Source organism: Natrix helvetica (assembly GCF_964273705.1).
Source record: "Natrix helvetica genome assembly, chromosome: 2".
In the NCBI taxonomy this organism is placed as follows: domain Eukaryota; kingdom Metazoa; phylum Chordata; class Lepidosauria; order Squamata; family Natricidae; genus Natrix; species Natrix helvetica.
Window position 1 is genome coordinate 289,543,840 of NC_138552.1, and position 17,026 is coordinate 289,560,865.

Genomic DNA, 17,026 nt, shown 5'->3' on the forward strand with positions numbered 1-17,026 from the left:
GATTATGGGGAGTACTAAGTACTCCCATGTGACACCTCTCCTGCGCGAGCTGCACTGGCTTCCTGTGGTCTATCAAGTGCGTTTCAAGGTCTTGATTACGATCTTTAAAGCGCTCCATGGCTCAGGACCTAGTTACCTGCGGGATCGTATTCTGCCCCATACATCCCTACGACCCATCCGCTCGCACAGAGAGGGACTTCTCCAGGTGCCGTCCACCAGACAGTGCCATGGGGCGGCGCCTAGGAGCAGAACCTTCTCTGTGGCGGGCCCAGCCCTGTGGAATGACCTCCCCCCGGATATTAGGACCACTACTGACCTCCGCTCCTTCCGTGTTAAGCTCAAGACCCACCTTTTCCAAATAGCTGGCCTGGCTCAACCATAACTTCGTAACGCTCCTGAGGGGTTTTTTTAATTTAGTAATTTTATTTAAGGGGATTTTAAATTGTGTTTTTAATTGTGTTTTTTAATTGTGTTTTTAATTGTCCTTCACTTATAAGTCAACTCTCCTCCATGCACATATGTATATGTCTCTGTTCTTTTTGTATATATGTTTGTCTTATGTGTATTTTTATCCGTTTTGATTGTACGCCGCCCCGAGTCCTTCGTGAGAGGGTTGGGGCTAATCAAATAAAATTATTGAAAAATTATTGATTATTGAGATAGATAGATAGATAGATAGATAGATAGATAGATAGATAGATAGATAGATGATAGGATAGGTAGATGGGTGGGTAGGTAAGGTAGGTAGGTAGGTAGGTAGGTAGGTAGGTAGGTAGATAGATAGATGATAGATAGATGATAGATAGATAGATAGATAGATAGATAGATAGATAGATAGATAGATGATAGATAGATAGATAGATAGATAGATAGATAGATAGATAGAAAATATAGAGGAGGGAGGGAGGAAGAGAGAGAGAGAGAGAGAGGGAAAGAGAGAGAGAGATGATAGATAATACTTTTAAAAGTTCTTTGTGTACAGAACAGTCATATTTCCCTGGCTGAGGGGGTATTTTCCTCCTGACGAAATGTCCTATATCAGTTTCACGTACCATCATAACTTTGAGCAACAATCCCAAGATGATTTTCTTGGAAGGATTCCAGTTCGTTTCAGCTGTGCATAACATTACAGTGAGTGTTGTTATTATCTGAAGCTTTGGCTACCGTATGTCTTAAGCTGCGGTTTCCAAACGGGTGGGTATTTGACGGGCAACGTATGTGTAAAATTACATACACTCCTGAATCCAGGCTGCTGAACGTTAAGTATCTTCCTTCCTTCCTTCCTTCCTCTCTCGCCCAGGCTATTCTGAAGTGCCAGGTTTTTGGTTTTTTTTAATCCAGGGAATCAATGTCTTCCCTACCACCAAGCCCTAATCACAGTTTGAAACATCAGAAATAATGATTGCTTCTGATCGGAGCTTGTGAATAATTCATTGGGTTTTGATTCCTTCCCCCACCCCCAATGCTGGCCAGTGATACCTTACAGGCCAAATGGGTTTCTACAGGAAAATAATAAATAATATCCCTATTTCTTCTGAAAATACAATGGCCCACATCCTCGTTTCTCCAACATACACAGGAAGAAGAAGAAAAATATAAAAACATTTCGCTTCTTTAGAAGCAAGTTTTCCTCTTCGTTTTTCCCCCCAATCCCCTTCTTTTGCTGTGTTAATGATAGGCATGCCACCAAAGGATTATTTGGGGGAATAGAGTTTTATTTTCCCAAGAAAGGAGATTATTTGCACCTCAAGGTTGAAACGAGGGGACCCTGGTGCGCTCTGAGCTCAATTGTTTTCATGCAAGCGTTTCATTAGCCAAACTATATAACATCACCAGGGCTAATGCAACCCCACTCTCTTGTAGAACTGATGATGTTCCCTAGTTAGGTATATGAAATGTCTGCAAGAAAATCACCAAGCTCAGAGAGCCCCAAGGACCCCTCATAGTTTTTTTCTCTTATTTTTTTTTCCTGTCCGAATAAAGATATCACGGTAGTCAAAGGGCCAGTTAACTCCTATGAAACCCTGATGCAGCATGGCACTGGATAACATCAAGGAAAGCCTTGTCCTCAGTGATCCTAGCCCAGTGATGCTTAACCTTTTTGGCACAGTGCCGAAACTGGAGCGTGCATGTCCGTGCCAGAGCACGGGAACCTGGAAGAAAGCAGCTGGCCGGGGCCCATGCATGCGGCGGCCAGCTGCTCTTCCAGGCTCTGTTGTGCGCATGCGTGCCAGACAGCTGGTCCGGCATGCACACACACTAGACAGCTGTTCTCTGGGTTCCGTCGCGCGCATGCACACGCATTCGCCCGACAACTTGGAAGAGAGCAGCTGATCGGTGTACAGCTGATCGAAAAAGCAGCAGGACCAATTTCCGACTTCCTACAGGCTTCCCCATTGACTTTGCTTGTGGGAAGCTGGTAGGAAGCATCAGAAAGCATGATGACATGACTGTGGGCTGCCATGGCCACACTTTTGTGAATAAAACTGATGTGAATATCATGGAAGTATCAATTCCACAAGCGTAATGTGTCCCAAAATATTTTTTAGGCATTCCTAATGATAGATGGATTTAAAGTATTTTGGTTCAAAAATTGGGCACGATTTGGTGTGCATGCGTGCAACGGAACCCAGAAGAGCAGCTGGCGATGGCGCGCATGCCCACAAAGAGGGCTCTGCACGTCACTTCTTGCACACGTGCCATAGGTTTCCCATCACAGTTCTAGCCCTTCCTGTTAGGTCATCTGTTGTGGGATCTACCCAGTGGTGGGATTCCAATTTTTTTAATACCGGTTCTGTGGGCGCGGCTTGGTGGGCATGGTTTGGTGGGCGCGGCAGGGGAAGGCTACTGTAAAATTTCCATTCCGTCCCCACTCCAGGGGAAGGATACTGTAAAATCCCCATTCTCTCCCAATCAGCTGGGACTCAGGAGGCAGAAAATAGATGGGGGCGGGGCCAGCCAGAGGTTGTATTTACCATTTCTCCAAACTACTCAAAATTTCCGCTACCGGTTCTCCAGAACTGGTCAGAACCTGCTTGAATACCACCTCTGAATCTACCACTGTGCAAATTGCGAGTGTGTGGAGAAGATGGTGTGTCCTCTGGAGATAACCTTTTGATTGCCATCGTAGGGATACTGTGATATGGAGGGCTCAGGAGCTGTAGTAGTATTATTACATATCCTTTTTTGTCTAACTACACTGTTGCACACCAGCTGGAGATGTGACAGAGCGGTATAAAAAGTTTGCAAATAGGTCTGTCTTTGGAGATTCTCAATCATCCAGCTCATGGTTGTCCCAAAAGTGTTTTGGATTTTCTGGTTTTTTTTCCCCCCCCTTGAGAATTCTGGGAGTTGAAGTCCATCCATCTTAAAACATGCTGGCTTGGAATTCTGGGAGTTTTAAGATACACTGGCCTGGAATTCTGGGAGTTGAAGTCCATAAAACTTAACGTTGTCAAGTTTGAAAAACAACGTTCTCATCCTAGCAATAATCAATAACGTACATCAACACTTCTCGTTTTACAGATTGGAATGGTGGCTTGGCGCATGACTCTCAAGACCCCTGAATATACAGACGGCCGAGACATCGTTGTCATTAGCAACGACATCACATATAAGATTGGGTCCTTTGGGCCCCAGGAAGACTGGCTTTTTCTCAGAGCATCCGAGCTGGCCCGGGCACTGGGTATCCCCCGGATTTATGTGGCTGCCAACAGCGGGGCCAGGATTGGCTTGGCTGAAGAAATTCGTCACATGTTTCATGTTGCATGGGAAGATCCAGCCGATCCCTATAAGGTAAGGATCTTTGGAAGCATGGTGTGACGGTAGAGTTGGAATGTGTTTTCAGAGAGGAAAATAACCGTATTTCTCGGAGTATAAGACGCACCCTTCCCCCCCCTCAAAAAAAAACTATAGCAGGAAAAGTTGTAAAATGGGGCAAATGTTCACTTAAATGTCTTTCTTAGCACTAGACAGTTTGGGCTCAATGGTGGTCATAAGTCGAGGACTAACTGCACTTCCATATTAGGAGATCACAATGAGAACTAGAAATCTGGTTTCTTTTCAATGCACAACTGAAATGACTATCATTCAGTTAATCTCGCAAATGCACAGGTACAGTATAGGTGGTACCTTTCTCAATAGTAGTAACTGTGAGAGGGATCTTGGAGTCCTAGTGGACAACCATTTAAATAGGAGCCAGCTGTGTGCAGCAGCTGCCAAAAAAGCCAACACAGTTCTAGGCTCCATCAACAGAGGGATAGAATCAAGATCATGTGAAGGGTTAATACCACTTTATAATGCCTTGGTAAGGCCACACTTGGAATACTGCATTCAGTTTTGTTCACCACGATGTAGAAAAGATGTGGAGACTCTAGAAAGAGTGCAGAGAAGAGCAACAAAGATGATTAGGAGACTGGAGGCTAAAACATACAAGGAACTGTTGCAGGAACTGGGCATGTCTAGTTTAATGAAAATAAGGATTAGGGGAGACATGATAGCAGTCTTCCAATATCTCAGGGGTTGCCACAAAGAAGAGGGAGTCAAGCTATTCTCCAAAAACACCTGAGGGTAGGACAAAAAGCAATGGGTGGAAACTAATCAAGGAGAGAAGCAACTTAGAACTGAGGAGAAATTTCCTGACAGTTAGAACAATTAATCAGTGGAACAGAAGTTGTGAATGCCCCAACACTGGAAGTCTTTAAGAAGATGTTGGATAGCCATTTGTCTGGAACGGTATAGGGTTTCCTGCCTAGGCAGGGGGTTGGACTAGAAGACTTCCAAGGTCCCTTCCAACTCTGCTATTGTATTGTATTGTATTATCTTAAAAGTCTCTTTAATGTCATTTGAAGCCACAAATCATGTATAGTTATTTTAACAGATGGGGGGGGGGAGTTTGCCAGATGTTATTATTTGGATGTGCAGTACAGATTTGGAATAAGAGTAGCAGGACTTCCCTTATGCTATGTTATCTCTTTTCTTCACTCCCTTTTCCAGGGATTCAAGTATCTCTACCTAACTCCTCAAGATTATAAGAAAGTTAGTGCCTTGAACTCAGTACATTGTGAACACGTGGAGGACGGAGGAGAATCAAGGTATGTTATGTTTATAGTCCTCAAGAGAAGAGCGCAAAGTCCCATAATCGGAGATTGTTCAGTTCAAAAGTTGCAGCTTTGCTGTCCTTCTCCAATTCAGGACTCTCCAGCAGATGTCCGTTTTGGGGGAGATGGCAAAATATCAATCCAAAGAGAAAGAGTGGAGGTGACTACAACATATGCACACATACAAAACATACACACACATTGTACACCACTGTTTTTCAAATTTGTGGACTTGGGGTTATCCTAGAGACAAAGGTGGAGAAGATTTTAGAAGTAACATTTTAGATTGACCATATTTCCCCCCACCCTTTTTTTTTACTGTAATCATGTAAGAAGAGTACCATATTTTTCAGAGTATAAGATGCAGCAAGGTTTTGAAGAGGAAATTTTTTAAAATAAGTTTTTGCACTCTGCAAACCTCCCCAAAACAGCCCGTTTTTCACGAAAACGGGACCGTTTCCCCCCCCCCCCCAAAAGGCATGAATAACCCTTAAAGGACATGGGAGGGAAGGAAGGAAGCAAGGAGGCTTGGGGTGGAGGTGGGTAAAAACGAGCAAAATATGGCCTGTTTTTCATGAAAACGGACCCATTTTTTGTCAAAAAAAGGGCATGGATAGCCTTTAGGAAGCTTATAGAGTGCGGTTGGGGGCTGGGGGGGGCAAAAAACAGCCCATTTTTCACTTATTTCTGCCCTCTCTAGCCCCCAGGAGCTCCCTGAAAGCCGCCTAAAGGCAATGCATGGCCATTTTGGTGAAGGGGGCGGAGTTTGGGGAGGCAAAAAAATGCTGTATTCAGTGTATAAGACGCACCCAGATTTTCAGCCTTTTTTTGAGGGAAAAAGGTGTGTCTTATACTCCCAAAAATACGGTATATATTTTAGGAAGAAAAAATAACTGTAGTGGCAAAAAAAAACCCTTCAACGTTTATTTACCGTCATTGTTTATTTACTTAAATAGAGAAACAGAATGAGCAAGCGAAAAAGCAGCAGAACCAATTTCCGACTTCCTACAGGCTTCCCCATTGACTTTGCTTGTGGGAAGCCAGTAGGAAGAATCAGAAAGCGTGATGACATGACCGTGGGCTGCCATGGTCACGTTTTTGTGAATAAAACTGGTGTGAATATCATGGAAGTATCAATTCCACAAGCGTAATGTGTCCCAGAATATTTTTTAGGCATTCTTAATGATGGGTGGGTTTTAAGTATTTTGGTTCAAAAATTGGGCACGATTTGGGCTAACCTGAACATAAGACACACAAACAGTTAAAGAGAGAAGGAGGGAGGGAGAGAGAAAGGAGAGAGAGAGGAAGGGAGGAGAGAGATAGAGAGATTATGTTTTTGGATTGTATTAGTTTGTTTCAATTTGTTTTTGGCTGTATAGAATATTATTTATGTATTAAATATCAATAGCGATCCAACAAGGAGGATGTGAGTTGCGTAGGTGTAGATCCAGAGGATGCTGCATAGTAATCCATCTAGGAACTAGTAGTATTTTAGTGCCAAATATAATGTTTGTGTGTGTGTGCAGGACGTGTTTGTGTGTGTTTGTGTGTGTGTGTTTCCTCTACTGCTCTCTGATCTTTGCTTTCACCCTACATCAGATACAAAATTACAGATATTATTGGGAAAGAAGAAGGCCTGGGGACCGAGAACCTGCGAGGATCTGGTATGATTGCTGGAGAATCATCCCTGGCCTATGAAGAGATCATCACAATTAACCTGGTAAATCCACAATGGTGAGGTGGGGTGGTGAGGTTAGAAGGTGAGGAAGATGAGGCGTTAAATGGCCTCCTGGATTTAGCAGCTGCAATCAGCAGGGCCCTTCAAGTGTTTGGCCCCACCAGCAGATACGCTTACTCCTGCAACTTCTGGCAGAGAGCGTTAGACCTCCGAGGTGCCAAGTGAAAAGCAGTGGAAGCCTTGGGAGAGCCCTTCTTTCCATCTACGCCCTGACTGCTCATCGCCCTTTCTCATGTGGGTCTCGCTTAAGGAAGAGACGGGACCGTGGATAGGTCTCGGCAGGATGTTTTGCGATGCCGATTGGATGTGATGAGATCAGAAAGGGCCGCTTTGATTCTGTTTTGGGGAGAGGGTACAGCGGGGGCTCCCCTTGCATGACGCCCCCAGCCAGATCATTGGAAGAGCTTGAGTCTTGTTTAGACTGCAATCAACATGGCTTGGTATTCAGAGTTTATTGACAAGTCGTTTATTCTGCCAACTATTACTTCTCCCCATTGGGAATTCTTTATTATTAATCTTCCTTCCTTCCTTCCTTCCTTCCTTCCTTCCTTCCTTCCTTCCTTCCTTCCTTCCTTCCTTCCCTCCTCCCTCCCTTCCTCCTTCCCTTTCTTTTCTTTCTCTTTTTCTTTCTTTCCTTCCTCCTTCCCTTCCCTCCCTCCCTTTTCTTTCTTTCTTTCTTTCTTTTTTTCCTTCCTCCCCCTCCCTATCTCTTCTTTCCTCCCTCCCTCCCTATCTCTTCCTTTCTCCCTTTCTTTTCTTTCTTTCTTTCTTTCTTTCTTTCTTTCTTTCTTTCTTTCTTTCTCTTCCTTCCTTCCTTTCCTTCCTTCCTTCCTCCCTATCTCTTCCTCCCTCCCTCCCTTTCTTTTCTTTCTTTTTCTTTCTTTCTTTCCTTCCTCCCTTCCTCCCGCCCTCCCTGTCTCTTCCTCCCTCCCTCCTTTCTTTTCTTTCTTTCTTTCTTTCTTTCTTTCTTTCTTTCTTTCTTTCTTTCTTTCTTTCTTTCTTTCTTTCTTTCTTTCCTTCCTTCCTTCCTTCCCTCTCCTCCTCTCCCTTCTCCCTCCCTCTCTATCCCTCGGCTCCCCCATCAACTCAAAGTAGTAAGCATGCTCCCTCCTCTTCCTCTTTTCCTCACAACAACAATGCTGTGAGCTGTGTTGGGTTGAGAGGAAGTGATGCTCCCAAAGTCACCCAGCCAGCTTTCATGCCTAAGGGAGACTGAGTACTCCCAGTCTCCTGATTTCCAGTCCAGCACCTTCACCAGTACTCCAAACCTGTTCCCATTAAGAAGCGTTGTCTTTTTTCCAGCATTTGAGGCATTCGTTTGAAATGCTTTCCAGCCCAAATCAAGCGTGTTATTCATGAAGCGAATGCATCGGCTGTAGAGGCTGCAATTCTTTTAGCATTGGTGGGCATTCTGCTTCCACAATAAAGAGTCCATTTCTCTTCTGGTGCTTCCTTGCGTTCATGTACGGAGTGCAAAAGGTTCTCCAAAAATGCTGCAGAATTGATCTGAATACCCATTTGGATTTATTTTGTTTTTAGGTGACCTGCCGCGCCATCGGAATTGGGGCTTACGTTGTCCGGCTGGGACAAAGGACAATCCAGGTGGAAAATTCACATATCATCTTGACCGGCGCTGGAGCGCTCAACAAAGTAAGCCTTTCTTTTTTGCGGATCATGATTTAAAAAACAGAGATGTCCAAATTCGGCACAATTTAAGGCTTGTGGACTTCAACTCCCAGAATTCCCCAGCCAGGCCATGCTCTGGACACATCTCCAAGACGAATGAAGGCAAATCTACCTGCCCCAGGGTAATGTTGCAGGTGTCAAGGTCCCAAATAGCATCCAAAATTAAATCAGAGTCCAAGGCAAAGTATTGCTCAAAGTTCCAATTTATTAAGAGAGCCACGTTGGCACATCTGGGAAAACCCGAATCTGAAAGCTTCCCGATTTTCCCCACCCAGTTGAAAGTCCACAATCTTGCCCCCACACCCACCAGTCCAACACATGGTCCAATCTCCCACTGCAATGCTGGCAGCTTCCACCCATCCAGCAGTTCCGGTCAGGTGCAGAGGTGCAGAGACACAGGATGACCTTGGCTTTCTAGAAAGAATTTTGTTTTGGCTACATAGCATTTTACTCCTTACTATCTCCCCTCCCAATTACCCCACTAATGAAACAGCATAGTAGAATGGAATATTAGTGTGGCAGGCCAAAGATCCCAAAAGGAACTCGCTGCAGGCCTGACAGCAGGATCTAACCTGGGTCGGTCGCCGGAACCGTTTTGTCAACCAAGCTTTCAGACTCGTGCTGGAGCCCATCCTCAGGGCAACGTCTCTGTCACCAGAAAGTTTGCTTTGGTCTATTGCAATGATGGCTAACCCCGCTTGCCGAAATCATATGCGTGCCCACACCCACAGTGCAATGCGCCCTGCCCCCCTGCACTCTCCCTGTGCCTGCACATGACTCCCCTGTGCATGCGTACAACTCCCTCTGCACCCCGTTTTGGATCTAGCGGGCCTCCCTGAAGCCTCCGGGCACCAAAAATGTGACCACAGGGGGGGAATGCGGCACCCCTCTGCACTCCCCCTGTCCCCATGTATGTATGCACGAGTGACCCCCTCCCCACGCATGCACGCTGGTCTCCTGCATGCACGGCAGAGATCTGAAAATCAGCTGGCTGGCTGGCAAGAGGCAGTGGAGCTCAGCTCGGCGACGGCTTGCATGCCCATAGAGGGGGCTCCATGTGCCACCTGTGGCACGCGTGCCGTAGGTTCGCCCTCACGGGTCTATTGTGTGCGTCGTATTTATGGGATGTCCTGTGGCTTTTCACAGTTGTTGATCGGAGTGTTGATGCCCAGCTATTAATCAACAATTAAAAAGCTGCCACACATCCAGGCAACCCATCAATACGACGCATATCTTCACCCATTCTGGAGAGAAAGAAGTTCCCCCAAAGATGGGCTCCAGCATAAATCCGAAACCTCGGAAGCCTAAACCTCCGGTCGCGGCGAACGACCCAGATTGGATCCTGCAAGGCTCAAAGATGCCCTTTCGGCAGCCCCCGTACACCCCCAACGCTTGTGGAAAAGGCACAAGAGGCGAATCGGAAAGCTTTCTCTCGCCCTCCCCCCTGCTCCCCCCCCCTCTCCCCCGCCGGTCCTTCTGTGAGCAGAGTGGCCCATTGTGCGGTCCAGATTCTGTTTTATTTAGATCAATGCGCTCTTCTCGGCCAGCCTGCTGTTTCTCCAGCCGCTGCTCCTGCAGAATAATGACCCCTCTCTAAGAGAGAGAGAGAGAGAGAGAGAGAGAGAGAGAGAAAGCGAGGCTCTGGCTTGTTTGCAGCCTTTGTGCAAAATACCTGAATGAATTGTCCCCCTGGGGATGGAAATGCCCCAACCTCCTAGCCATCCCACTTTAGGTTTTAAACAGGGTTGGAAGCAGGAGTCAAAGGCTACGGCTCTTAAATCACCACACCACCCAGGCAGCAGCTGTTTGAAATTTATGCTCAAGAGCCCGGTTCTTGTGAGCAGGAGAGAGAAACAATTTGCCCTTGAATTACAGACGGAGGCAGAGTGGGTGGGGGGGGGGGAGATGACAAGGGGAAGCAGGTGGCAGAGTGAGGGGGGGGGGGCGCACGCCATTCCGCTTTTATTTTCTTTCTTTGGGTAGCAATCTGATTCCGGGGATTTGCAGCACAGCCACAACAAAGATTGGAGGAGAATGTTGTGACTGTTGTGGCACCCCAGGCCAAAGGTTCAAGGACACGGAGACCTTTCCTTTGGTGCGAAGGGATCAGCGCCGAGAGTTAAGCAATGCACTTAAAAATAATGACAATAGAGACGCATCATTTCGGGCCCCCGGGTGGCGGGTGGGGAAAGGCGGGTGAGGAAGATCGCTCGTGCAGGTTGCGTTTTTAAGAATCGGGAGTGCGGGCGATCGAACCCTTGCTGAAGATTGGGGCAGCCCAAGGACCAACTCGGCCCAAAGGATCTTCTTTTTGTACCTTTGCTGGGGAGGGATAAACTGTGATTCGGTGGGAATGCGGCATGCGGCTTTTATACTGGGGTTCTCCACTGAAAAAGGGGCCGATGGTGAGTAATACCATGCATATAAGCCCATATTATCCTATACTTATTTGTATACAAAAGTGGATTCCGAACATTCAATCTACTGCCTCATTTCCTGGACGTTCCATGAACCATGGAGGATGCCTGTTATTAGTAGCCATGACTATCCTGTTCCAAGTGGTGTCCCATGCTCTAATCCTGCCCGTGAAATCCTCTATTCTTCCACCTTAAATACACAGTCCTGCGTTTCACGTTCATATATTGTAACTCCTTCTAACTTGCCTTTTAGGAGGCCACTAGTTACACCTTCAAGATCATCTCAACAGCCCGGAACCATCCCTCCCTACTTGCTTTTTAAGAGGCCTTTGGTCACACCCGTTATATTGGTACATTCACCCTCATGTGTCAGGGTCCCAAATAGCATCCAAAATTAAATCAGAGTCCAAGGCAATGTATTGCTCAAAGTTCCAATTTATGAAGAGAGCCATGTTGGCACATCTGGGAAAACCCGAATCTGAAAGCTTCCTGGTTTTCCCCACCTAGTTGAAAGTTCGTGATCTTGGCCCCACACCCACAAGCCCATCACATGGTCCAATTTCCCACTGCCCTGCTGGCAGTTCCACCCATCCAGTTCCGGTCAGGTGCAGAGGCGCAGAGACACAGGATGACCTTGGCTTTCTAGAAAGGAATTTTGTTTGGGCTACATAGCATCTAACTCCGTACAATCCCCCCTCCCATTTTCCCATAATAGAAAAGGCAGCCTAGAATAATAGAAAGTCTGGCAGGCCAAAGACCCAAAAGGAATATGGCTGCAGGCCTGACACTCATGTTCTTATCATGTATGCCAAATCCACCTCTGAATCTAGGGGTGGTATTCACTGGAGTATTCACTTACTTTGCCTACCGGTTCGCAGATGTGAACATGCACCAATCTGCGCATGCGCTCGGCCTCCTGCGCATGCGCTTTGATGAAAACGTGCCTAAATAGGATGGTATAGAGCCGGGACTTGGGGGGGGGGGGGGCGGGAACAGGCCCACCTGCGATTTCCACTACCGGTTCCAGCAAACCGGTCCGAACCCCTGAATACCACCTCTGTCCTTGACTTACAAGCATTCGTTTTACGACTGTTCAAAGTTGCAACGGCACTGAAAAAAAAGTGACTTATGACCTGTCGTCACAGTTACGACCTTCACAACAGCTTCATGGACGCAGGATCCAAATTTTGGCGCTCGGCATATGTTTATGACGGCTGTAGCATCCCAGGGTCATGGGATCACGTTCTGTGACCTTCCCCACGGGCCCCCAAAGAGCAAAGCTAATAGGAGAAATTGTATTTGCTTAACAATCTCCTGATTCACTTAGCAACTGCAGTGGTTTGCTTAACAACCGAGGTAAAAAAAAGGGGGGGGGTTATAAAATCGGGTGTGACTCACTTGGAGCCCTGGTGGCGCAGTAGTTAAAATGCAGTATTGCAGGCAGACTCTTCCCACAGCCTGGAGTTCAAACCTGATTGTCTCAAGGTTGACTCAGCCTTCCAACCTTCTGAGATGCGTAAAATGAGGACTCAGGTTGTTAGGCAAAGATATAAATAATGCTTCAACATTGCAAATTGCCCAGAGACTGCTATAAAGCTCTATGGCAGGGGTGTCCAAACTTGGCAACTTTAAGACTTGTGGACTTCAACTCCCAGAATTCCCCAGCCAGCAGAGCTGGCTGGGGAATTCTGGGAGTTGAAGTCCACAAGTCTTAAAGTTGCCAAGTTTGGACACCCCTGCTCTATGGGGTGGTATATAAGCCTCAATCATCAACAGAGTTAATGTGGAGTTATATTCAGCAGATATATCCTCAACGTGCCCAGAGAAATATCTGCCTCTACCTAGGATCGAACTCACAGATTCCTGATTGTGAGGCAAGAGGTTTACTTCTAGGCCACTGCACCACTCCTTATATCAGCCTAAATGCTATTGCTATTCCTAACTGCCATGCTTAGTAATGGAAATTCGGGTCTAAATGTGGGTAGGAAGTTGAGAACTATCTGTATGGTGAGCCAGTGTTGGGCTGAATGGACCAGGGCTACATAGCATGAGAACTGGGACTCTATGGCTAGTACTCTATGATAGTACCATAGAGTTCTGGCTATGGCAGGACCATAGAGTTCCAGCTGTGGCAGGTACTGCCATAGAGTGGATGTTTGGTAGGTGAGATACAACCTCCCCATTCAAGCCTTTTAGGTTGAAACTCTAAAGCAAGGATATCCACATTTGGAAACTTTCAAGACTTGTGGACTTCAACTCCCAGAATTCTTCAGCCAGCATGATAAGAAAACATCCTGGCATCCCTGTAATCACGTGATCAAAATTCAGGCGCTTGGCAAACGATTCATATTTATGATGGTTGCACTCTCCGGGGATGGGAGGGGGGGAGGAGAGTCACACAATCTCCTTTTGCAAACTTCTGACAAGTAAAGTCAGCGGAGAAGCCAGATTCACTTCACAACCACGTTACTATAAAATGAAATAAAATGAAATTCAATAGTGCAAAAAGTAAGGTTCTACATTTAGGCAAGAAAAATAAAATGCACACGCACAGTATCTGTGCTACCTCAATCAATTGTAGTAACTGTGAGAGGGATCTTGGAATCCTAGTGGACAATCATTTAAATATGAGCCAGCCGTGTGCAGCAGCTGCCAAAAACACAGTTCTAGGCTGCATCAACAGAGGGATAGAATCAAGATCACGTGAAGTGTTAATACCACTTTATAAAGCCTTGGTAAGGCCACACTTGGAATACTGCATTCAGTTTTGGTCACCACAATGTACAAAAGATGTGGAGACTCTGGAAAGAGTGCAGAGAAGAGCAACAAAGAGGATTAGGGGACTGGAGGCTAAAACATATGAAGAACGGTTGCAGGAACTGGGTATGTCTAGTTTAATTAAAAGAAGGACTAGGGGAGACATGATAGCAGTATTTCAATATCTCAGGGGTTGCCACAAAGAAGAGGGAGTCAAACTATTCTCCAAGGCACTTGAGGGTAGAACAAGAAGCAATGGGTGGAAACTAATCAAGGAGAGAAGCAACTTAGAACTGAGGAGAAATTTCCTGACAGTGAGAACAATTAATCAATGGAACAGAATTGCCTCCAGAAGTTGTGAATGCCCCAACACTGGAAGTCTTTAAGAAGATGTTGAATAGCCATTTGTCTGGAACGGTATAAGGTTTCCTTCCTAGGCAGGGGGTTGGACTAGAAGACCTCCAAGGTCCCTTCCAACTCTGCTATTGTATTATTGTACTAACTTAACAAGTGGAGTGATTCACTTAACAACTGTGGCAACAAAGACGAGAAATGGAGCAAAACTCACTTAACTGTCTCAATTGGCAACGGAAATTTTGAGCTCAATTGTAGTCATAAGTGGAGGACTACCTGTATAAGGCTAGAAGGAAGAACGAAAAAAATAAAAATAGAAGAATTTAACAGGCTTGATTTGGATCACCAGCAATCTGCTAGGGAACAGAAGCAACCTATGATCCTCATTATTTGCTTCTCAACCTAATATCAAAGAGTCATTATAGTCCATTCCTGGTGAGATTTAGATAATGGCCAGAAGCCTCTAATTGGAGTGATCACATGCTCCATAATTCACCCACGGTATCACATCCACCCATACGGATGTTGAACTCAAGTATGGATGGATGGCTTCATTTATTTATTGACTCTTTACCCCTGTCAAATAGTCCTGTCTCCCAGCCTCTCACCTAAGTAGAAAACACAAGGGGGGGAAAATGCACAGTAAAGGTAAAGATTCCCTTTGCACATATGTGCTAGTTGTTCCCGACTCTATGGGGCAGTGCTCATCTCCCCGTTCCAAAGCCAAAGAGCCAGCCCTGTCCAAAGATGTCTCCGTGGTCATGTGGCCGGCATGACTAAACGCCGAAAGCATACGGAACGCTATTCCTATTTTTCTACTTGCATTTTTACATGCTTTTGAACTGCTAGGTTGGCAGAAGCTAGGACAAGTAATGGGAGCTCACTCCGTTATGTGGCACTAGGGATTAGAACCGCCTAACTGCCTACCTTTCCGATCGACAAGCTCAGTGTCTTAGCCGCTGAGCCACCGCTTCCCCAATATATTCACAGTAATAGCCCCCAAATACCCCATCCAACATCCAACAAAAGCAAAGTACAACTCCATTTAAAGAATAAGCCTGAACTGTTAATTTGGCAAAAGAAGAAGGGGATGGCCGAGGATGAGATGGTTCGAAGGTGCCATCGACACAATGAATATACATTTGGGGAAATCCCAGGAGACAATGGAAGATGGGGTGGGTCGGGGTTGGCGTGCTATGCTGTGGTCCATGGGGCCACGAACAATCCGTCATGACTTAGCAACTGAACAGTAATAACAAATTTTTAATTCAGCAGTGGCTGTCACACTCCGAAGACAGTGTGAAAGGTGACAGTGAGAACAATGAATCAGTGGAACAAACTTGCCTCTAGAAGTTGTGAACGCTTCAACACTAGAAGTTTATAAGAAGCGATTGGACAACCATATGTCTGAAATGGTGTAGGGCAGCGATGGCGAAGCTTTTTTGGCTCGCGTGCCATAAGCAAGGGGAGCGCAGGGGGGTCGTGCGTGAGCGTGATGCACCCATAATGCAATGCACGACTCCCCACCAGCGCGCATGCGTGCATGACAGGCGCAAACCCCCCCATTTTTTGCATGCTTTTTTCGCCCTCCCCAGGCTCCAGAGGCTTCATAGGAACCTGAGAAGGGCGAAAACAGCCTCCCCCGCCCCCCGGAGGCTTCAGGAGCTTCCCTGAAGCCTCTGGAGCTCAAATAACTGGCCCTACGGACTTTGGGTTTCTTCATTGGGTCGTTTTTCATCCTCTGGAAGCCTTCACAGAAGCCTCCAGAAGGCCCCTGAAAGCTCCGGAGGGCTTAAACCGGCCCTACAAGCAAACTGGAAGTCTGTTCCTGAACTTCCGGTTTGCCCGTAGGGCCAGTTTTTTGCATTCCGGAGGGCCTCCGAGGCGGGCGGGGGGGCTCTTTTCGCCCTCCCCGGGCTCCTATAAAGCTTCTGGAGCCTGGGGACGGCGAAAAATGGCTTTAAAAAAAGCTGAACTCAGCTGGCCAGCACGCGCATGCGCGCTGGCCAGCTGACAGGGCAATGCCTTGCGTGCCCTGACAAATGGCTCCGCGTGTCACCTGCCATAGGTTCGTCATCCCGGGTATAGGGTTTTCTGCCTGAGTCGAAAGAGACTAGAACAGGGGTCCTCTGGGTTGTGGCCCACTCCCGGGGTGTGGCTTATTCGGAATTGGTCCCTGGAAGTGGCTGGCTGGATTGTGCATGTGCGCGCACAGCTCAACTTGTGTGAGCAGTGGGCCAGTAGGCAGTTGTGTTTGTGCTGAGCGATCAGTTGTTCTGCAAGTCGAACTGTGCACGTGAGCGCCAGCCCGCCACTTGCGCAAGGGTTACGCCTGTGCCAAACACAACTCTGATGCAGCCCCCAACGAAATCGGGTTCAAGACCCCCAGTCGACCTTTGGCTGGAAAGAAGGGAAGAGAAGAGACGGGGGAATAAATGGGGAGGAGATCTTATGTCTGAAGCCAAGTTTCGTATTGATGCAGCTTCCTCCTCGTTGGAGTGCAGAAACCTGTGTGAAGTTCTCCGCCTGCAGCTTGGCCGAAGGAACCTGGTAGCAACCTGGAAACTGCCAAGAGAGAAGGACTTTCTGCCAGGGGTGTGTGGCACAATCCCGGGATGGATTCCCGCCGCCACTACTACCAGTTCAGTGCCCCAAAGATTTTGTGTGCGCTCCATGCGCATTTGCGCTCAAAACGGCCTGTGCATGCGCACATTTAAAAAGGGGGGGGGGATTACTTTTTTTTTCCAATAAAGATTGTTCTGCGCACATGCAGAACAGAGAATCAAGATGGCGCCGCCGAGAATAGAACCGGTACGGTCACGTGTCCGCCGGAGTTACTACCTATTCAGCCGAAGCATACCGCAGCAGTAGGAACGCACCTCTAGTACAACCACATATCTCTGTGGTTGTACAGAGAGATTTCTGCCTGCCCTTTGTCTTCGGTATTTGCAAAGCGTGTAGGGAAGCTTGGCGTG

At 46.8% G+C, this 17,026-nt stretch overlaps 1 protein-coding gene across 4 annotated transcripts in view; it reads left to right on the forward strand.

Annotated features, from left to right (window-relative positions):
• ACACA (acetyl-CoA carboxylase alpha) overlaps positions 1–17,026 on the forward strand; it is a 298,570-nt gene that overhangs the window by 210,228 nt on the left and 71,316 nt on the right. For all 4 annotated transcript variants that reach the window (XM_081945356.1, XM_081945358.1, XM_081945357.1 and 1 more), the window contains 4 exons: positions 3,526–3,795; positions 4,996–5,093; positions 6,699–6,819; positions 8,377–8,487. In XM_081945356.1, coding sequence (XP_081801482.1) covers positions 3,526–3,795; positions 4,996–5,093; positions 6,699–6,819; positions 8,377–8,487 — 600 coding nt within the window. The remainder of the gene's footprint in view (positions 1–3,525; positions 3,796–4,995; positions 5,094–6,698; positions 6,820–8,376; positions 8,488–17,026) is intronic.